We start from the raw sequence: 23,298 nt of genomic DNA, 5'->3' as shown, positions 1-23,298 counted from the left end.
CAATAAAGCCAATGGAAATCTTTAGATTTTTTGTAATTTTGTCTTTTGGCACTATAACAAATATGAACTAAAATATAATCTTAAGCCCCCCAGCTGACTGAATAGACCCCCACTTGGCCAAGGGGACCCCAGAAATACCCTAAAGCTGAGTTGCTGGCCAAGAAAAGGGAGGTCAGACATGCTTTATCATGCCCCTTGCCCTTCTTGGAGACATCCTTTGTAACTCATTAACAGGCCTAAGGCTATGCAAGACAAAGCTGAAACCACACCAGTAGGTCTTCAGTTTACTCAACACTTCTCAGAAGTCTATGTCTGGTGACTTGTTTCTGATTAACAGACTTCTTAAAACATTCTAAGCCTTTAGACAAAGCTTCATTTCTTTAACCAATTACAAATCAAATTATTTTTAAACCCACTTATAACCTGTAATCCCCCTCTTTGAGATGTCTTGCCTTATCCAGCCAAACCAGTGTACACCTTCCATGTGCTGATTTATGACTTTATGTATAATTACTATCTCCCTGGAACATATAAAACCTAACTGTAACCCAACCACAGTGAGACCACTTGCTCAAGGCTTCTTGAGTGTGGCTCTGGGCCACGGTCACTCATACTTGGCTGAGAATAAACCTCTTTAAATTTTTTTTCAGAGTTTGGGTTCTCTTCCATTGACATGAGCTTTGCTAACCTTTAGGAAATGTATTTGAAAAACAATGTCTTAAGAATGCTCCAAAATTTTAAATTTTGGAATTTTAAAACTTTTGTTATTTTGATTATTTTGACTTTTACTATAAAGCCTATTTTCAGGGCCAAGGGGAGAAGAGGTCATGGTTACCTGTAGTTTCATAGGGGTGATCCAAATTGCCCTTAGGGAAGATTAATTGGAGAGTGGTAACCAATGTGCTACAGTAATGATAAACACCTGGAGAAAGCTGGGAGCAGTCTGAGTAAGAAGAAATTTAATACAAGTAAAAAGATGAATTAGTAAGATTAAGTGATTGAACAGGGTGTGGGTGTGTGTATGTGTGTGTTTGTGTGAGAGAGAGGACTTGGCTAGACAAGAGTTCAGGTCTACTGCCCATTGATCTTGTGAGGACAATCGCTTGAGGAAACTTTCCTTACAGATCAGATTACAGTGTTCAACAAGTTTACGCAAGCAATCAGTATCTTAGCAAGTGTTTTCTTTTTTTCCAACATTGTTTTGAAGACAGCAAGTGTTTTTCTTCAAAGTATATTGGTCATAACTTTTTTTTTTTGGTTGTTATTAAAGGTTAATATCCATACAGCAGAGTTAGGAATGTGAAAGTTGATCATACAAATTGGGTCATTTTTGTCATACCCAACTAAAACAGTAGAGAAGCCAGGGGAGAGAGCACTCAGGATACATAACATTGCTCCAAGAATATAATTCTCGGGAAGTCTGGCTGCCGAAGCTGCCTGCTGTAACCTCAAGCCCGTTTCATCTGATGGCTCCTGAAACAAGCAGCTGCAACTCTAAGACTAGTTTTACCTACCTCCACAGCTTGCCAGCTCCCCAAAACTTTTCTAGTGCCAAACAACTATCTGGAAAAACAGGTAACATTTCTCCTTCTTGTGAAACCTCCAACCTTCTCTTTGTTCTTTGGACATAGGGAAGACCACCAAGTCTGTATGTATGCTACAAATTGCAATTCTTATATCCCAAATGATATGTTAAACTTAGAGATTCGTCTCTACATATTTGACTTCGACATGAGATGCAAGCAAAACCATATGTTTAAAACAAATTTGGTAAAATTAGCCAATTGGTAGAAGAACCTGACTTTATTCCTTTTTCTCATCCGCTGTCTTCGCCCAACAGGCACAGTATTTCTTTTCAATGGCGGCCGTCTTCCGTAACCTTTTTGCTTTCCAAGCCAACGGAGAGAGGTGGCCGTTACAGACTGGAAGGGCCCAGATCTCACGGCTCTGCGCCTGCAGGTCGGGTGCCGGCCGGGTTCCAGGACCGCCGCCGGCCCGCACCCACGTCAGGGCCTGACCCGGGCCCTCGCCCGGGGCCGGCGCGTGGCCGGGCGCGGCGGGCTTCGAGGGCCAGAGACACGGCGCACATGCCGCCGCCCGCCCCCGCGCCCGCGAGAAGACAGGGAGCCCGGACGCGGGGAGGCTGACCCGGAGCCTACCCATGAGGCAGCGCGCTGGCTGCACGAGAACCCCCCCTCCCCCTTCCACGGCTCAGCTGCCTGCTCCGCAATGGGAGCCGCCACTGTCGCCGCAGTGTAGCTTTTCGTGCTCCTCCTTTTCCTCCTCCTCTTTCTCCTCCTCCTCAGGGCTCCAGTCAGGCCGATCCGCTCCGCTCACGGTAAGCGCCCCCCGCCCCCGCCCGCCCCGCGCTGCAGCAGGCAGAGGCCCTCCCGCGCGGCCTGCGCCGCCTCGCTCCGGGGGCGCCGGGCTGGGGGTCTCGAGGCCGGCGCGGGTCGTCGGGAGCGCCCAGGGCGCGGGGGAGGAGACCGGCTGCGCGGCGGCGGCTAGCCCGCCATCTTGCGTCGGCCCCGGCGGGGGAGGAATCCCGGCGCGACGCGGCGCCCGACTGGGCTGCTGCAGGCCGGGGCCGCGCAGGCCACCGCCGCCTCCTGCTCCTGCGCCACCTCGCCTTCCAGGCCTGTGCGCCTGTTTGTCCTCAGCCTCAGTTTTGGCTTTTCTCTCTGGAGGCAACTCCCATTGGTCTGTCAGTACATTTTGTGCCGATGTTTGGCCGAGACCCCCACTCCTCACACCACAGCCCATCCCCGAGTGTCTTCAGTCGTAGGAAAAGAGACCGTAGGCGGCGCGGAACTTTCAGGCACAGGGCCTCTCAGTTTGCCTAGGTGACCCGTCATCCCACGGTTACACCCGCTGTGCCATAGCAGTCCTCCTACTGTCTGCAGAAGGCGAAGGGCCCCGAGAAACGTGGAGTTGGATACACAGTTTGCTATCTGAGCTTTACAGCTTTCACTTAATGAGACGGAAAGAATGATCTCACTCTGAGGTTTTAGCCTGCTCCAGAGAGGGAAGGAGTTCCACCCAACTTATCTCAAGTTTTAACGCTTTTAAGGAGAAATGTGCTGGAGAGGAAAAATGTCAAAGTGAACCCGCTTCTGCAAGCACGAGAGATCTCTGGCCAAGGGATTCTCTTTGTTTGCGAATATTTGTTTACATAAAACTTCTGTCAGCTTAAAAAAATTGGATTTATTGGTTTGAGGGTTGGACAGAATTTGACGTTTTTTAGTGCCATTAAACATAAAATTGAAAGCTTAGAAGGAGAATTTTGAAGTACAAAAGCCTCCAGTTAGCATTTGTAAGGTGTCCTGCTTTGAGGAATCACTGTGCCAACTCAAGCTGTCTAGACGCAGAAACCGTGCCGTGAAGGCACTGGTTTGACTATAAAATTAAGTTAGGGCTGTGTTTTAACATCACTACAAGTACCTTTGTAATTGTCTCTGGTATTTGTATCTGTCATTGATGTCAGATACACCTGATTGTTACCTCTTAGCCCCTTTTGTAGTGGTCTCTATTGATGGAACTGTTTTGAAGGTGAGGAAACGCCTCAGGGAGAGGACTTTAATGAGGTCACCTGGCTGGGAAAAGCCAGGGCCAATTATAGAACTCTAGGTCTTCTGACTCCTCATCCAGCACTCAACTCTGGTATGCCCCATTTTTGTGAGAATGAAGTGGATGAGAATAGGCAAGGAGGCTCACCTAAAAAATTTAAGAAATACTAATCAGTTGCCTTTTGTTTTACATTTTTATTTTTGGGTTAATTTCTTAATGTTGCAACTTTTTATTATTCAAGTAATGATTTTTTTTTCAAACATTGAAAATTCGAAGAATAGCCCATTTGAGCACTCATACCTACCACCTAGTTCTAACAGCTGTCGTTACCATTTTGCCATATTTGCTTTGTCACACTGTATTTGCTGTACATTTCTAAGTCCCTTGCAGATATAACAATTCACCCCTAAATGCTGTATATGTGTTAGTGTGTATCTCATAAGATTAAGGCATTTTTCTTTTCTTTTCTTTTTTTTTTTTTTGAGACAGAGTCTCACTCTGTTGCCCGGGCTGGAGTGAGTGCCGTGGTGTCAGCCTAGCTCACAGCAACCTCAAACTCCTGGGCTCAAACGATCCTACTGCCTCAGCCTCCCGAGTAGCTGGGACTACAGGCATGCGCCACCATGCCCGGCTGATTTTTTCTATATATATTTTTAGTTGTCCAGATAATTTTTATTTCTATTTTTAGTAGAGACGGAGTTTCGCTCAGGCTGGTCTCGAACTCCTGACCTCGAGTGATCCACCCGCCTCGGCCTCCCAGAGTGCTAGGATTACAGGCCTGAGCCACTGCGCCTGGCCCGGCATTTTTCTTTATATTGATTACACGATACCATAATCATGCTTAAGAAAGTTAAGAATATTTCCCAAAATCTAATGTATGATGCAGTATATATTCACATTTCCCCCATTATGCCCAAAATATCCTTTTTAATTTTTTTTGGAACCAGGATCCAATCATTTATTACATTTGCTTGTCTTAGTCTATTTAATTTACAATAGTTCCCTCATTTTTTTTTTTCTAATGACATTGACTGTTTGAAGATACCAGGTCAATAGTCTTACACAGAATAGCCCATATTCTGTATTTTACTGATAGTTCATTCTCATGGTGTTTAAATTGTTCCCTGTAGCCCCTGTATTTTCTGTAAACTTGAAGTTAGGTCTGAAGGCTTGAGTAGATTCAGGTTTAGTATTTTTGACAAGAATACTTCATAAACATGCTGTGTACTTCATTTCATTCAACATCAGAAGACACATAAAGTAGGATTGTCCTGTTAGCAATCCAAAATCTGATCTATCTTTACATTGTAAGTGGTTCCTTTTGCAATTAGCAAGTAATTTGTGAGGTGATATTTTGGCATTAGTACTTGGTGTGAATTTAGCTGCAAGTAATCTGATAAACACATAGTTGGTAGCAGTACCCTAGGAATAGGTGTTTGGGAGTTAGGAAGAAGGAGGGGGCAATTTTGGAGAATAAGACTAAACTGTCTAGTTTAAGGAACTTGGAATTGCTGCCACCTGAAGGCGTCAGAGCCTAGGGAGGCTAGGGAAGAAGAGGCACAAAGGAGACATCAGAAAGACTGCCTTCTTTCAAAATTTGCTTAGTACTATTGTAGCAGTAGTGAGCTATGACAAATAGAAAAGTTCTCAAGTAGATGTTGGAGGATTGAAATCTCAGTATCCTCCCGCTTCAACTGGAGCATCTTTCCAGTTAGGCTACTAGTCCAGTTTTTTTTCAGTCTAGTGTTTTTTCTACTCAGGATTGACTTTTTTAGTAGGAGAGAGAAGGGCAAAAGAAAAGAGTAAATAATTTTGTACCTCCTCTCATGCTTGTTTTTTTTATTTAAGAGAAAATTTAGAATCATACCAAGAATTTTTTTTTTTTTTTCTATACAGATTCGGCAGGGGATGTACCTAATAGGAATAGCAATATTTGTAAATGAAAAGTAAACTGTAGTCTGAGGTGACAGGAAATTGGAAATTTATATTGAAAACATATTTTGTTATTTTAAAAGCAATTTTGGAAAGATAAATACTTACAACATAGTCACTAACTAAACATGTAATCCTGAATAGTTTTTTTTCTCTTCCTGCTTCAGAGAGGGACTCAAAAATATTTGGTTTTTCAGTTGACTTGTTTTAAATGATTTAAATAATGACTTGATTTACTCAGTAACTTGTATCAAAAACTGTATGTTTAGAATTTTGATTCATTTCTGCAAAGCCCTTTTCTTTTAAGGATTCTTTTAACCCTCAGTGTGCCAGAAAAAAATAGTTATTACTGTTTACCATCTAGATTGAAAGGCACTGTTTTTATTTTTTTACATTTTAAGTTATTTATAGAGGTAAGAATAAAGGCATAATGTAAAACAACTTATTGGAGCTTTTAATAAGAATTTAAATATAGCAAACGCTTTTGTATATACTTAGAAAAATGAAAAACAAAAACTCTATTTCATACATTTTATTACATAACACCTATACAATGAATATAAATCACATTTGAATGCTTTTGGCAAATATTCTGATTATAATTGCAGCACGCCTTTCTTTTTTTTTTGAGTTTTTGTACCTATACAAAGAACATCTTCCTCTCGGTCTTCCTACTTTGAGATTTGTGCAAAAAGAACATTGTGGTTAGAGGGTAAGACAAATACTCTTCCTAGGTCTTGCCAAGTTCTTTTCCTAGTTGCATGAGGAATTTCTTCTTGATAACTTACAGGTTTGTAACTGAAGCTTTTCCCATACAAAGAAAACATTCTCCGCACTAGTATCAGTCATAAGCCATCTTCAACTCATTCTTTTGCAAGTATAGTTTCTGACGTTCTTTTTAAATATATCGCTCTCTCCTGTAGTCTTTTTATAATACAGATCACTTAAGGTTAATTTATGAAGGGGTTTTTGAATTCATTGGTGGTTGACAATACGTTGAGCTGACAAGAGTAATTGTAGTTTTTCTTGGGACAATAAGACCCAAGGAGTATATTTAAAATCCAGATTTTGTGCTGTTGACTTCTCTTGCTTTTCCATTTGTGAAAATTCACAGTTCAACCCTATTCTTCCAAAGAGAGCCAACTGAGGAAAGTTTTTTGCTGTATAATACTCAGCCAAGACTAAATTTGTAAAAAATTATCACAAGTTATATTTCTGACAGAATTTTTAAATTTGTCAATTCTTGTAATGCTTGTTACTCTTGGTTCTGCTCTCACCCCTTTTCTGAATTTCTGTGTAGATCTGCAAATTCCACGCCTATGATGTTTCACTGTCACATGTTACCCAGATTTTTATTCCATATTTTCCAGATTTTGAAGGTATTTGTACCTGAAGTGGGTAATATAATCTGAATGCAATTAACTGGAGATGCTCCTTTAATTATAATAGGGTTACATCCCAATAAACCCATCATAAGTTGAAAATATCGTATGTTGAAAATGCATCTAACACATTCGATAAACCTATTGCAAAATCAATCATAAGTCCAAAATGCATTTAATACACTTAACCTACCAAACATCATAGCTTGGCCTAGCCTACCCCAGATGTGCTCAGAACACTTATATCAGCCTACAGTTGGGCAAAATCATCTAATACAGAGCTTATTTATAATAGTAAAGTGTTGAATATCTCATGTAATTTTGGAATATTGTACTGAAAGTGAAAAACAGAATGGTTGTATGGGTCAAAATATTGTAAGTTGAACCATTGTAAGTCAGGGACTGTCTGTACTTACCAACTGTCATACATGACCCTGGAACTATTTGTTTTGTAAATACTGATTTGAGATTTCAAATGCTTCCTTAATAGGTTCTAGCTTGTCATTTCTTCTGGGTCTTTTAGTATGTGCATAATCAAAATGTAATACTGGAAGCATTTTTTGAAACCTTCTATGGTTCATAGTTTTGTTGCAGAAAGGATGGCCATCTTCTTTTCTCCACAATTGCAAGATATTTTCAATTTCAGATTTATAAACAACCAATTAGAATAATCAATGAATTCTAAAAATTTCTATATCTTCTATTTCCTTCCAGTCACTTTTGCATACACCTGCCTTCAACACTTGTGCACTTATGAATTTTATCAAGTAAAATTTTAGCACGCAAATGTAAGACATGAAAGAATTCTTTTTATCAGATATTCTTTTTTATCAAAAACAGCATGGTCTGTATTCTTATTGCAAAAATACTACATGATGAATTCCTTCCTGCTGAATGAGAATACCATATTTCATTTTTGTTTTTAGAACTATATTATTCCCTCATTGATTGTTGAGTTTGAGAAAATTTACCTAGGACAACTCATCTGAAGACTCAGTCTGAGGTTTCTCTTGTATAGTCAATTTCACTGTTTACATTAGAGTCTAAAGTGCATTCATCTTCTGGTTCATCTAACAATTGTGAAGTGCCTTCCTCTGTTAATTTTCTTCTTTTCTATTATGGGCAAAAAATAAAAAATTCTGAGTTTTTAAGTGTATTCAGTGAAAACTAAAAGCAGATGAAGGGGACGAGGGTGTGCTACCCCAAAATATGCCTCTCTAGCATAAGGATTAATTTGAGCTGAAGGCAACTGAAAATCAGTAGATGCAGGAAGAGTTCTCTGTCCTCCCCTTATCTGCCAGCAGTAGGGCATAAATTTCCTTTTGTGAGGTGTTTCCACTATGTAACTGGGAAAGAAGAGCAACTCTATTTTCCTGAGATGGAGAGTCAGCACAGAGATGAGTTTGCATAAACATATTTTACTGAAATAACCCTTATTTTCCATTAATTTCCCCATATATTTCCTAGTCCCTAAAAATTGTATGTATTTTCTCCTGCTAATCCGTCTTTTCTTAGTTTAATTCACAGGCCCCTAGGTACTGAACCTAAGAGGATAGAGGAAAAGTTTTCCCTTCCTAACACAGACTACAAAGTTGTTTTCAGTCTTCTGTACCTTTTAAAAAGTTAGTACAAAACTTTGTGCAAAACAATAAAACTGAAAAAAAAATAAGAGAAGTGAAGGATAATGCATTAGTCTAGATTTATTTCACAATGCATCATTCTTGTGGGCAACTGAATTATTCTTCCATTTTCTTCTTATTTTCTAGCAAGGTTGGGATTAATTGATGCGCAATCGTGAAAAATAATACCTAGGATGATGGAATTAACAAAATATTTTAAGATGTAGGAAAAATAAAATCATAAGATCCTATAATATATCCTAGATTTATAAAAGGATTCTATTACAGACCCACGTAGTATTAATAGTTGTAAGATAGAATGTTTTATTTAAACGTAAAAAGTAAATTTTCCCTTCTTTGTTTGATCTCTAGGAAACAATGTAAGTCATAAAATGTCCAACTTCCTAAATAGAACTACTCAAAAAAGAGAATAAAAAACTAAAATAGTTTCCTTTGTACTCTGATAGTATATGGGAGGTTGATGGTTAATTTGGACAGTTAGACATAGAGTTCCACCCCTCTCCAACACACACATTAAACCTACCTGCCTCTTTTTCTACTACCATGATAGGTTTTCAGCCTATCATAGGACATTTCTAATGAATGCAGGCAGTACTTAGAAAGTTGTTCCTTAAGGTTTCTGTTCTAAAATATTTTTGTTGTTACCAGTTTTTTCTTCCCTTCCTTCCAAGCTTTTCCTTCAGAGACACTCTATGTAAAAAATGATGAACTAAAACCCAGGAGGATCAAAGTGTTGTATTTAGGCTTTTTGGTTAACTGGATTAAGCCAAAAATATATTTCACTTCAGTAATTTTCATTGTAAACATTCCTGTTTTTCTGGTTTAGAATAGCATGATGAACACAAAGTGATTATAGGGATGATGTATGTTTTGCTTCTTTGTGTTTTTAAACATAATACTTTACATATAATTAACACTCAGTAAAACTTTTCCTTAATGTGTTTATCACTTGAATATTCTCTAACAGTTTAAAATTGTTGTTTTACTCCTTGTATTGGTATATAACTTAAAATTTTTTTTTACCAGGTAGTACAGAAATTTAGCCCTCTTTTTTAAACAAAGGCTTTGACTTAGTTTATCTAATGTGGTAGTTCTCTCAGTGCAGTCTGGGGTTTGAGACACTTTTAAGGGTTCAACTAGGTCCTGCCTTTACCACTCAGCCTTTTTTGTGAGGCTGGATTTTCTTTAGTGTAACAGATTGAATGCAGAAGCTGATGAGAGAATCCAGCTGTCTTTACTAAACCATATTAATGAGATTTGCAAAAATGTAAAACAATACCGCTCTTTTCTGAATTTTTTGTTTTGAGAAATATTTATTTTTATAAAAATATTTACATTAATATATAGTGCTTTTACCAATGCTATTTTAAAGTAAATTAATACATATTTAAAAAGATTTCCAGCAAGAAAAAAAAATCAGACAACCCCATTAAAAAGTGGGCAAAAGACATGAAAAGAAACTGGTCAAAAGAAGATAGACTAATGGCCTACAAACATATGAAAAAATGCTCAACATTTCTATTCATCAGGGAAATGTAAATCAAAACCACAATGAGATATCACCTACTCCAGTGAGAATGGCTTTTATCAAAAAGTCCCCAAACAACAAAATGGTGGTGTGGATGTGGCAAGACAGAACACTCATACATTGCTGGTGGGACTGAAAACTAGTACAACCTCTCTGGAAAGTAGTATGGAGATACCTCAAAGAACTAACAGTAGAACTACCATTTGATTGAGCAATCCCACTACTGGATATTTACCCAGAGGAAAAAAAGACATTTTATAAAAAAGACACCCTCACCTGAATGTTTATAGCAGCACAGTTGACAATTGCAAAGATGTGGAAACAACCCAAGTGCCCATAATACATGAGTGGATTAATAAAATGTGGTATAGGTATACCATGGAATACTACTCAGCCATAAAAAATGGTGAACTAATAATACCTGTTAAATTAACCTGGATGTAACTGGAGACCATTCTTCTAAGTGAATTGTCACAAGAATGGAAAAACAAACACTTCATGTATTCACCATTAAATGGGAACTAATCAATCAAAAAAAAAAAAGGGTTTGGGGTGTGCTGGTCTCCACAGGCTGGTGGAGCAGAAGAAGCTTGGGCTTTGGCCTCCTTCCTCCTGGGTTCTGGCCTCAGTCTGGTTGGTCTTGAGCTCAGTTCTAGGCACTGCAGAGGCCCAATAGTAGCAGCTTCTACATGTTTACTATTAGAAATAAATAAAACACTGCCTCTCTGTGCTTTAAAAGCACTACCCCCTACAAAAAAAAAAAAAAAAGATTTCCAGGTTTGGGGGTTGTGGACTCGTGGGTAAAGAGTCTATCCTTAAAGGTTAATCAGCCACACATTTTTGGGGGGTCAGATTTGGGGTTTCTTCAGCATTACAACTGAATTCCTTTCAGTTGATTTGCATTTTGACTAGAGCTAGTTACCAAAGCAAAGATGATTAGCCTTTGAACTAATTGCTCTTTGCTTCTAGGCTTGCCTCCTGTGTGTTTCTTATTTTGTGGGTTACCTTTGCCAAATCTAAGAAGCAAAGCCTGGAGGGTTTTGGGAGGAGTCTGAGGGTTTTAGGTGTATCCTAATCTCTATTGTGTCTCCTACTGTGGTTTCTCATTGCTTTTCCCATTCAATGTTTAAGATTACATGACTTTTAACTATACAGGATTGCTGATTGCTGCCAAAAGAGCCCTCATAAGCAAAATGCAACATGGAAATAGCTTTATTACATTTTATGGGAAAAATAAGTAATAGATCTCACAACCTTATTGAATAGAAAAAGATAAATCAGGAAATTGCCATTTCTTTTGTTACATTGCATTGTTAGTATGTGTTCACTTGAGAAGTTATACAAGAGATGTCTTTATATTCTTTGATTTCTTTTATTGTAGTATTTTAGAGATGGTAAAGTGTATTCCCTGTTAAAATATTTCATCATCAGAACAAATACTTCTTTGAGATAGGTGGTATTATCATCCATCTTTTATAAATAAGGAAATTGAGTCTCAGAAAAAGTTCATTTTATTCACTGGAATACTTGGTGGCAGATACTGCATATTCATTTTATAAAATATGATGCCTTGGTCTTCCTGCACTTCAGCCTTAGCCTTTCTATCTCAGAATTACATGCTGTCTTCTACTTTTGGGCTAGATAATGCAGGCTAGCCTTGCAGCCTCAACCACTGTTAGAAATGCTGGCTCTTAGAACATTTGGCCTATTAGCACCTTAGTGCACTCTGGAAGCTTTTAGTGCTAGTATAACCTAACCCAGCTCTGCATGGATTGGTGGAGGGTTATTCAAGAGTTTGGAATTGATAAGTGACACAATGAATGCATTATTTTAGGAAATTGTTAATTTGGTGGCTCTGTATTGAATGGATAAAAGCAAAAAGATCTGGATGTTGAGAGACCGAGTAAAGATAGTGCCTGAATTAAGATGGTTCGACTTAAGATTTTTTGACTTTTATCGTGGTGAATGCCATACACATTCAGCAGAAACTGTACTTCAAATTTTGAATTTTGATCTTTTCCCAGGCTAATGATACGTGGGTAAAATGCTATCAAACAGCATCATATGCTACAGAAAATTATTTCATAAAAGGAAGAGTCAATTAATTGATGCCACAAACTTCATGGTTATCTTATTTTAAGAAATTGCCACAGCCACCCCAACCCTTAGCAACCACCACCCTGATTAGTCAGCAGCCATCAGCATTGAGGTAAGACCCTCCACCGACAAAAAGATTGCTGAACGCTCAGATTGTTAGCATTTTTGAGCAATAAAGTATTTTTTAACTAAGATACATCCATTGTTTTTTAAACATAATGCTATTGCACACTTAATAGTACAGTGTAGTATAAACATAACTTTTATTGCACTGGAAAACCAAAAATTTTGGGTGACTTGCTTTATTGTGATATTCACTTTATTGTGATTGTCTGGAACAGAGCCCATAATATCTCCAGAACATCCCTGTACTGAATTAGAGGTAAGTTTAAGTATCCAGATGGCAGTTTTCAGTAGTAAAAGAGGAGGGACTAGAGCTTAGTTGAGATACCAGGGGTTGGAGGTGAATATTTGATGATTTTATTTGGCTGCTACTGAGAATTGATAGCTGAGACTATGGAATTTATTAGATTTGTCTTTTAGGGAACAGTTTGTATAGGGCTGAGGTCTAAACTTTGTGGAAAACCTGTTTTTACTTTGTTTAAGGATAGGATATGGAGAATCTGTAGAGTTAAAAAGGAAAAGGTGAGTAGGCCAGACTGTTGGTATATAGAAAATTACTAAGCACGATATGCAAGAAGTGGGGTTAAAATAATTGCAAAATAAGTAAGGAAAATGAAGAAAAGATAATTGGCTATTGGGAGGGTTTGGGGGATCTTCAGGTAGATACTTGGTATCTACTGCAGAGTACTATGCAGTAGATAATGCTGTAGTTGTTCTGCTGTGCTCAGTTCAGTTTTGAGTGACAAAGTGGGTAGCAATAACTAGAGCGAATTGTTTGCAGCCTGGATCAGGTGTGCACGGGTTTTAGTTGGATAAATAGGAGGTGATGCAAAGAGATATTCCCTATGCTTTGTGTAGAAGGAAGATTCCTTTTATATAGAAGCTTTTAATGACTGTGCTGATTTAGATTGATTTGTAGATTTAAGCAGTCTGCTGAAGCATAGCCTTTCTACTTAATAATATTACATGAAAAATTTTGGGGTTAACAAATATGTTAAAATTCTAAAAAGTTGATTTATCATGATGCTATGATAAGGAATATTTGAGATGTTTTATCTGAATCAATATCTGTGAAGTAGATTTTGATATCGTTGGGAGTTTTTAAACCATCAAGCAGCTTTATTAAAATGAAACTTGTATTGTTTATTTAAGATTATTGACTATTACTTTTTTTCAGTAATTTCCTTGTTTTGAATTAACTCAGAAGAATTTCATATTCAGTGTTGAGCTTCAACCCAACTGCTTCATTCATTATATTGTACTTGAAAGTTTCTAGAAAATATTTGGATATAGTAGGTTGTTTACCAAAGTATTTTATTGCTAATCCCAGATGAAGTTTTATAATTCTGCATTTCAATTATGACAATTTTTTTTACTGAAATAATAAAAATCTTTAAGTCAAGGTAAAAATTTACATACTTCTAGATGGAAATGTTTACAGTATTAAGCTTGGAAGGATCCTTGAGGGGATCTTGAAAGTGACCATTTTCTTTCACATAATGCTTGAATTTTTCATATTTTTCTTTGGTGGTCTTTCTCACCTACAGTTCTAATTGTTTTGTTCTTATATTGAGATGAAATTTACCTCTTGTAATTTTAGTCTTTTATTCTTAGTGGAGGCAGTTAATGTTGTGTCCAAACTCTGAATCCTTGCCCCACCAATTAATTGTGTTACACTGGGCAAGATGCTTACTCTCTATAACTCAGTTTCTGCAGCTGTGAAGAGGGGGTGATAATCGGTCTACCTCATAGGGTTTTTTGAAGATTAGGTGAGATCGTGTATGCATTTAATTGTTAGCTAACGTTAATAATTGTATAATTTTTATTATCTTCTAATTTATAATGATAACTTATAGTAGATTATAATGAAATAGTTATGTTCAAGCTCATCACTAGGAATGAAATTCTCTAGTTTATTCAGAAGAAGTAAATATTATTATTACTGTTATTATTACCACTTGAGCCACAAAGAACAAGTCACCTTCTTTCTTTCTTTCTTATGACAAACAAAATATCTGTAAACAGCTTTTACTTCTACTACCTCAGCCTGACAGTCTCATGTTTCCTAGGTTAAATATCTTTAGTCCTTTCAACTTGACCTAGACAGAGCTCTGGTTCTGAATTCCTTGTAGTGAACATCTGTTGTTTTTGCCATCCAACATCCTTTCACCCTTACCTTGGGGACAGAAGTCTTGATTTTCCTTTGGAAAACCATCCCTTCCTCCGGTCTTACTTTTGTTTTTTGAGACAGTCTCCTCTCTCGCCAGGGCTAGAGTGCCCTGGCGTCAGCCTAGCTCACAGTAACCTCAAACTCGTGGGCTCAGGTGATCCCCCTGCCTCAGCCTCCTGAGTAGCTGGGACTATAGGTATGTATCACTACGCCGGGCTAATACTTTTTGCTTTTTTGATTGAGACTCTACCTCTGGTACCTGGGAGAGCATGTGATGTAGGCCTAATGTTGTCACAATCCCTTAGCACTCCCTTAGTGATTGGCTTAGGGAAAAGCATATGACTTTAGCTAAGCAAATCAGCTTGAATTAGAGCTGATCTTATTATCGTTGTTCTGAACTTGAATTTGAAAGTTGGTTGGAGCTATTACAATCATTCTCATTCTTGTATCCTTTTGGAGGATACAATCAACATAGAGGAAGTAAAGCCCAGGAAAAGAGAGAAAAAAACCAGATTCACATGACATTGTTTGAGTCATGCATGTAGTTATTTCTATAAATGAATTACTATCGTTTTGCATAAGCCAGTTTGAGTTGGGTTTTCTGTTATTTACAGTTGAAAAAGTTTTGGCTGGCTGATCCAAGTGCAGTGGTGTTTACAACTAATTGATCACAACCAGTTACTGATTCCTTTGTTCCTTCTCCACTTCCACTGCTTCACTTGACTAGCCTATAAAAAAGAAAATTAACAGCTGTAATCGTAGCACTCTGGGAGGCCAGTGTGGGAGGCTCACTTGAGGTCAGGAGTTTGAGACCAGCCTGAGCAAGAGCAAGACCACATCTCTACTAAAAATAGAAAAAGTTAGCTGGGCATGATGGCACCCATCTGTCCCAACTACTCTGGAGGCTGAGGCAGGAGGATTGCTTGAGCCCAGGAGTTTGAGGTTGCTGTGAGCTAGGCTGAAGCCATGGCACTCTAGCCAGGGTGACAGAGCAAGATTCTGTCTCAAAAACAAAACTAAACAAACAAACAAAAAAAAGTCATGGCTGTCACGGCTAATACATAATATTCCAATTGAGGATTGATCAGTGTGACATAGGGTAAAACTACCATCTCTTTGATTGTAGGCTCAGATTCTGTCATTTTGACACTATCACAAACTGATAGCAGTTCCTGCTTATCACTTATCGGGCCTTTTGGCTAAGATCAAGTGTATCTGTTCTTATCAGTTTAAAATGCCTCAGTGGCTTTTCATTGCTCTTAGGATAAGGACAAATTTCCTTGACATGGTCTACAAGGTGTTTTATTGTTTGACTCCTGCCTATCTCTGTTGTCTTATCTCTTACTATTTATAACTCCTTGCTTCTGTTTTTATAGTCATGATGGTTTCTTTTTGGTTTCTCATGTTGGCTCTGTTCCCTCCTGCCATAGGTCTTTTGCACACATGCTGTTTCTTCTGCATGGAACCCTCCCTTCCTTCTCCTGTTTGCCTAGTTAACTCCAGTCTTTTCTTCAGGTAACAACTTAAGCATCACTTTTTTAGGGAAGCCAGTTTTGATTATGCTAACTATAATTCCAGATTCATAGCACTTGTCATTTTATGTCTTTTTATATGAGTGTTTGTCCTTATTTCTAGAGTATAAGCTTTGTGAGTCCAGTAACTAAGTATTAGTTTTTGTTCATTATTGTATTCCTATCTGGTATATAAGTACAGTTGTTCCTCAGTATTCGCAGGGGGATTGGTTCCAGGACCCCCATTGATACCAAAATCAGAGGATGCTCAAGTCCTTTATATAATGGCATAGTATTTGCATATAACCTATGTGCATGCTCCCTCATACTTTTAAATCATCTCTATGATACTTATAATAACTAATATAATGTAAATACTTTGTAAATAGTTGTTAGCCTGTATTGTTTTTTAAGTTTGCATTATTTTTTATTGTTACATTATTATTATTATTTTTTTTTCCCTGAATATATTTGATCCATGGTCGTGGATGTGGAACCCACTGGTATGGAGGGCCGATTGTATACTTTTTAAATGAATGACTAACCTTTTTGACTCATAGGTCTTTTGGTAACCAAAACTGGTAAGCAATACATCTCCATTTATATTTTTGTGAATTTTGTCTTTTGGGCAAATACAAACTGTTATTTTGTCATTCATTCTCTTGTTGAGATCTTTTAAAGCCTCAATCTGTTAGGTAACACACATTGCACTATCTACTCATATATAAATTTAATCTGCACACAGTATGGCAGCTTTAATTCAAATCATTGCTATAAATATTTCCCTTTGTTAAGTCATACAAAGTATTGGAATGCCCTTCTTATCACTTAACCATAGCCCTCTTTGTATCTTCAATCACTGTTGTTATCCATTGTACTGCATCCAAACTCTGGTGAGTGGGATTAGAGGGTGGGGTAGGAGAGGGAATAGGATTCTTACTTTTTATTCTACACACTTTATATGTTTGAATTATTTTTAATAAACATGCTTTATTTTTTTAAAGAAGTGCTAATGAAATGAAAACATTTTTCCATTAAGGATTAATACATGTGTCTTCTATGGCAGGTAATTTCTTAACCCCCCAGCTAGGTGTGATTGCTTTTTTTCAAACTCCTAACCTAGAGATTCTTAAGAATTTAATGCACTGTCTTATCTCCCCAGAAATTGATTATGCACAAAATTTTGCGAAGTTTGTTATTTCTGTGGTGCTCCCAACACCTTATCAAGAACCTCTGCTGTAGCACTTTTACTTTTTATTATTATAGCAACCATCTCCTCTTTTATAAGATATTGATGTATTTATCATAATTCCCCAATAGATAACTTCTTGAGTTAGGGCGTTTTTTCATAGCCTATTCACTGTTGGGATTTGTGCTTTGCATTAGATAGAAAACAAGCGTATCATTTTTAAAATTCTTAATTGTTTATATTATAAAGTATTTTATTGTCCTCAGAAAGTCTTGATTGTGTCCACTAACTTGGAGAATTGTTTTGGCTTTAAGGAATGAATCCATTTGGATTTCTTCTAATTTCAGGGAATTAAACTGCTAATTCTTTGATAAGCTACCTTCAAAGAATGAAGTTTTTTGTATAAATTAGGAGATGGGCAGAGTAAACTGGCCTAATTACCCTAGGCTTATTCTTGGAATTAGCTAGAGCAACCTCCTCCAGGACCTAGATTTTCCCTATTCAAGTCCTAGTCTCCTTTGAAGTCCATTTCCTTCAAGACTGAGTCCCAAACTTTCCTCTTCTCTGCTTGTTCACTGTTAAGATTCCCAAATGTATAATCCTTTTTTAAAAGACATTTTACATTTTTGGTTTATTTGAAAAATAAAAACTATATGTATCCATATTCTCCCTTTTTAAAATCCTTTTCTCTTTTTCTAAAGAGTGCTCATTATCAGGAGGCAATATTCTTCTTAAAATAAAAATTAGAATCTTTCAGAAATTAGGTGAGATTTATCTTCTAAAGTCTTTTAAGATTCTATGATCTTCCAGTATTTTGTCTGTAATGTTTTAGATGCTGGTGATCAGATGTTTTTAATAATGAGGTTTGTGTGATTGTAATGTGCCCTTTTCAAAAATAAGACTGGTTTTTAATAGTAACAACTGGACTGATTCTGAAAAAGATATTTAGTTTTCTAACACCAAAACATTTTAAAAAACACTTGAGGCACAAAGGGAAGATGAAGTTTGAAATTTCATCTGCTTAACGTTTATAAATAAAAAATTTAATAAGTTAATTTTTCTAAAATTTCATAGTTGAATTCTAAATTTTATTAAATCAAATTTTAGTCATGGGTTCTCTCTTTTAATTATATATGGCTTATTGTTTATGACTTAAGGTTTCTATTTGTGTGATTTGTCTTATAATGCCAAAGTAGATATCATCATTCTCTGCTTTTCTAATCCTGTTACAATTAATTTCCATAATGGAATCAATATCTGGTAGATACTAAGGTGCTATACAACAGGTGGTATACAGCAATTTTAAAAATTGCCCTTTTTCCTCAAAGGTTTCGTATGTTTTTAAGATGATGAACATTAAACTAAAATTAATTTTCTAATACCTCTTTGACATAGTTGGAAATTCTTGAGGGATCAGAAACTCAGGGTTGAAATTACTAGATTGTTATTTATAGTTAAGAATCCGCTTAGAACCCTTTAAGCTCTATTCACTTGCTATTAGAATTCTAAAATTATATTCCTCCATTTCAGTATGCCATTAGTGACGAAAGACTTAAATAATTGTTTATAAAATGAAATAGAACATAAACCAAAACTTTAAAGTCAGTGGAATGATTTAAATGCTTGATTTCTTGAGAAATTTCTGAGACGAAAAAAGTGACAAAGCAGGGTGAGGAAAGAAGGGCAAGGAAAAAAAAAGTGACAAATCAGACTTTACTGAACCAATGATCCTGTGTCATCCAAATAATTTTTCCACTGAGAAACTCTTCTAAGTTTTAAGTATATATGCAAAATTCATGTTTTTTATAGCTAGAATGTTATCTTAAGCAAAATTTGTGAATTTAACTTCATTTTTATATACAATACTTATTTTGGGTATAAATTTTCACTGTTTGAAATGGTTCTATTAATTTTTTTTAATCTCCTCCCACGCTCCGCCTCTCTCGCTTTTTTTAAGACAGGGTCTTGCTCTGTTGCCTGGGGTAGAGTGTAGTGGTGTCATCATAGCTCACTACAACCTCAAACTCCTGGGCTCAAGTGATCTTCCTGCCTCAGCTTCTGGAGTAGCTGGGACTACAGGTGCACCACCACGCACAACTAATTTTTAAATTTTTTGTAGAGATGGGGTCCTGCTATTGCCCAGACTGGTCCCTGGGCTCCTGGCCTTAAGCAATCCTCCTGCCTCGGCCTGCCAAAGTACTAGGATTACGGGAGTGAGCCACCACGCCTGGCCTATATTTCCCTTTTAATTTAAGTTGATCATGTTTGGTTTTGGTGTTGCCAACTTCTTGACTAAGAATGCAACCTCTAATTAATACATTTTTATGATGGGAAAGAAAACAAAGGTTGACTTTATCATTTGATTTCTTGGATTATTTCATTGAGTATATACCTTGAATTTATGGGATCTGGGAAGAAGATCTAGAATTGAACTAGTCACCATATTCCTCATATTCACTTTTGTATTTTACTTACCAGCTACGCTTTTTTTTTTTTTTTTTTTTTTTGAGACAAGGTCTTGCTGTGTTACCCGGGCTGGAGTACAGTGGTGTCATCACAGCTCATTGCAACCTCAAACTCCTGGGCTTAAGTGATCCTTATGCTCCAGCTTCTTGAGTAGCTGAGACTACAGGTGTGCGCCACAACACCTGGCTAATTTTTCTATTTTTTTTTTTTTTTGTAGAAACAGGTCTTGCTCTTACTCAGGCTAGTCTCAAACTCCTGGCCTCAAGCAGTACTCCTGCTTCAGCCTCCCAAAGTGCTAAAATTACAAGCATGAGCCACCACCCCCAGCCCTCATTTTTTTAAATGTCTTTTTTAGAAATTATAATACTGGGATCCATGCAGAATGAAATAGTGTTTTTTTCTTAATGGAAATGGTATAAGATAGCATTTATAATGTTATATGTTAATTTTTATATGTTGGTAGTTTTGAATTAGATACTTGTTTTATTCTGTTAGGTTAGTAGAATATAATTTAACAGTGTTGATAAGTTATAGGTGTGTGTGTTGCTTATATGAGGGTTTAAAAATCTTCTTGTGCATTTTAACTAGTTTAGAAAAGCTTTTTAAAAAGGAAATATGGCATGATACTTTTGACAGCTACATTCCAGAAGGTGTATTTATAAAGCTAAAATTTCATCATGAGAAATTTTACTGTAATGAAGATCTTATATAGTCATGTGCCACATAATGACATTTTAGTTAACAACAGACTGCATATATGGTGGTGGTGGTCCCATAAGATTATAATGGAGCTGAAAAATTCCTGTCACCTAGTGATTTGTGTTAAAGTTGCCTACAGTATTCAGTACAGTAACACGCTGTACAGGTTTGTTGCCTAGGAGCAACAGGCTATACCATATAGGCTAGGTGTATTGTATGTAAATTATACCATCTAGATTTGTATAAGAGCTGTACACTCGATGATATTTTCACAATGAGGAAATCTTGTAGTGATGCATTTCTCAGAACTTATCCCTGTCATTAAGCAATACATGACTACATAGCAAAATGATTTCTCAGTGCTCAGCTGCTAGCATGTAAATTCCAGTATGAAAATAGAATTGGGATCAATTCTTAGAGTTCTTTAAAATGGGATTTGGCCTAGAGTTAAAAATGATTAAGATTTTTGAGTGGTTTCTGTTTGCCAGACACTGAGCTGTGTGCTTTACATGTATGATCTCATTTAATCTTCATTATAATCATATGAAATAAGTGCTATTTTTAAATAACAAAGTGTTTATATGGTCATGTAAAAATACTACATATGAGTCTTACAGGGTGTGAATTGTGAATCTTAAAAATATTCTGTTTTCTTGGTATTGTTAAGTTCTTAATGCTAAGCAAAAATTATGTATTTATCTACTTGCCATAAGCATTACACTGATTCTAGTTTAGGGACAAGCTACCATTCAAATAATTGAGTAAAAGAAGTTTAAATGGTCAGACCTCAGAACTAGGGGAATTTAGTTAAATACAGGATTCACTAGAGTCTCTTAAAGTAATTCAAATATTTATAGCAATAACTTCTGAAATTAAAGTATTTTTTTCTTTGTACTAATTCAGTCCAAATAATTTAGAAACGGAAAAGCAGGAAAGCTTGCTTTTTTCAGCCTGAGACTAAAGAGGAATGTGAATATTGAGTTAGCTGTGTATTCCAGTATTTTAGATTTCCAGTGTCTAGGTTTTGAACTTTTTTGCTTTATAACTAAAATGGTTTTCTAAAAGCTTGTTTATTTTGTAAAATTTATGCTGTTATGTGTGCATGGGAATTCAAAAAACAAATTCATAGTTCGAATAAAGTGGTTTAAATGTGTTTTTTGGGATAGTATTTATTCTAGCAGCATTTCAAAAGCCCAATAAATTATAAACATATTAGATTGTAAACTTCTGAAGACCAGATTGTGACTTAGTCATCTTTGTTTTCCGCTAGGATGTTGCATACGGAAGGCTATGAGTAGTTATTTTTTGATTGAATTAATCTATGATGAATATAGCCAACTAAGTTTCTGTTCTTTTTCAGTTAGTTGATAAAAAGCCAGAAAAATACAAACTAAAATTTATTTAAAATTGTGTTTTCTTAAAGAAATAATTACATTTATTTCAGAAATGTGAAGAAGAGGTAACAGTTAATGTCACTTAGCATTTGCAAAGTCAAATTTACTATAATACATTATGAGGTGATTACTCATTTTTATGAAAGGATACTTTAAAAAATTATTTGTCATTTACTGATTCATCATATTTCTTCAAGTAGTAAGTGCTTAATATTAAATTTTGATTTATTCAGGAATGAAACATTTATGTAAAGTGAATTACATGTGTATATCAAACGTAAAAATTGAGCTTTTTATAGGAGAAAAGATTAAATTAAGTATGTCTACATTTAATTTAATGAACTCCACCCTAATAGTATCTTCATTTTATAGGAAGGAAAACTGAGACATAACTTGCTGCCTTGTCTGAAGTCACATGGTGAGTTTAGAGATCAAAATTAGATACAACAATTTGTGAATCCCAAGTTTCATGTTTCAAAATTTGGTGTTGCTTGAAGTGACTCATAAAATTGACTGATGTCATGTGTCAGTACTTAGGTGACAATTTACAGAAAGTCAACTCTGCAACTTGATGGGCGACAACCCTTTTCAACCAAAAAGTAAGTGTTGCTGACATGACCGACCGATACTGGTATTCGTGGCTTTTGTATAACTTTGCTTCAGGAGAAATGATGAGGTAGAGGATGTATTCTTAAAAACACAAACCATTAAAATTGTTACAGTAACAAATGCTCACATAAAAACAAATAATGTAAATAAAGTGAGTGAAGTAGAAATATGAAGTGTTTTCTCTCCATTCCTAGAGGTAACTACTATTATCAGTTTGGCATACATGATCACATATGTTTCTTCTATGCATAGACAAAAAATAAATTATTTCTAAAAAATTATAAAGCTATTATGTGTCTTTTAATTTTTTTCCTCAACAATATATCCTGGCTATATTAACAATGGCAGTGTCTGTTAAAAAGAGCAAGGAATATTATTATATAATGTGTTAGTTTGCTAGGGGTGCCATAACAAAGTACTATAGACTGGGTGGCTTATAACAAAGTACTATAGACTGGGTGGCTTATAACAAAGTACTATAGACTGGGTGGCTTATAACAAAGTACTATAGACTGGGTGGCTTACGCAGTGGAAATTGTGGAATTTTTCTCACAAGTCTTGAGGCTAGAAGTCCAAGATTAGTATGTTGTAGGGTTGGTTTCTTCTGAGGGCCATGAGGAAAGGGTTCCAGGCCTCTCTCCTTGGCCATCTTATATCTTCACATGGTGTCCCCTCCTGCGGGTGTCTGTGTCCTAATCTCCTATTAAGGACACCAGTCATATTGGATTAGGGCCCCCTCTGGTAACCTCATTTTAACTTAATTACCTCTAAAGACCCTGTCTCCAAATATAGTCACAATTCTGTGGTAGTAATTATATGTCATATATCTTCAACATAGGAATTTTGGGGAAATACAGTGCAGCCCATAAAATATACCAACTGGATATAAATAATACTTTTATTATCAGTATATAATAGATCTCCCTAATTGTTTAAAATTAGACATTGCCTGACTTCAAGTCCATAGATTATCATGTGCTGTGTGCCTACT

General features: G+C 36.5%; 1 protein-coding gene across 8 annotated transcripts in view; it reads left to right on the top strand.

The window, feature by feature from the left end:
- Window positions 1-2,152: 2,152 nt before the first annotated feature.
- Window positions 2,153-23,298, top strand: part of ZNF280D (zinc finger protein 280D) — a 117,067-nt gene continuing 95,921 nt past the window's right edge. For 4 of the 8 annotated variants that reach the window (XR_006729805.1, XR_006729808.1, XM_045529962.1 and 1 more), the window contains exons 1-3: window positions 2,209-2,338; window positions 22,071-22,116; window positions 22,229-22,297. Coding sequence is in view for 5 of the 8 variants with exons in the window: in XM_045529962.1 (XP_045385918.1) it covers window positions 22,270-22,297 (28 nt within the window). In the remaining 3 variants the exon portion in view is untranslated. Of the gene's footprint in view, window positions 2,339-15,869; window positions 15,955-22,070; window positions 22,117-22,228; window positions 22,298-23,298 lie in introns of all 8 variants that reach the window. The other 4 variants (XM_045529932.1, XM_045529920.1, XM_045529912.1 and 1 more) reach the window with 4 other exon arrangements.

This window comes from Lemur catta, chromosome 1, assembly GCF_020740605.2.
Source record: "Lemur catta isolate mLemCat1 chromosome 1, mLemCat1.pri, whole genome shotgun sequence".
NCBI lineage: Eukaryota > Metazoa > Chordata > Mammalia > Primates > Lemuridae > Lemur > Lemur catta.
This window is presented reverse-complemented; position numbering and strand designations above follow the sequence as displayed.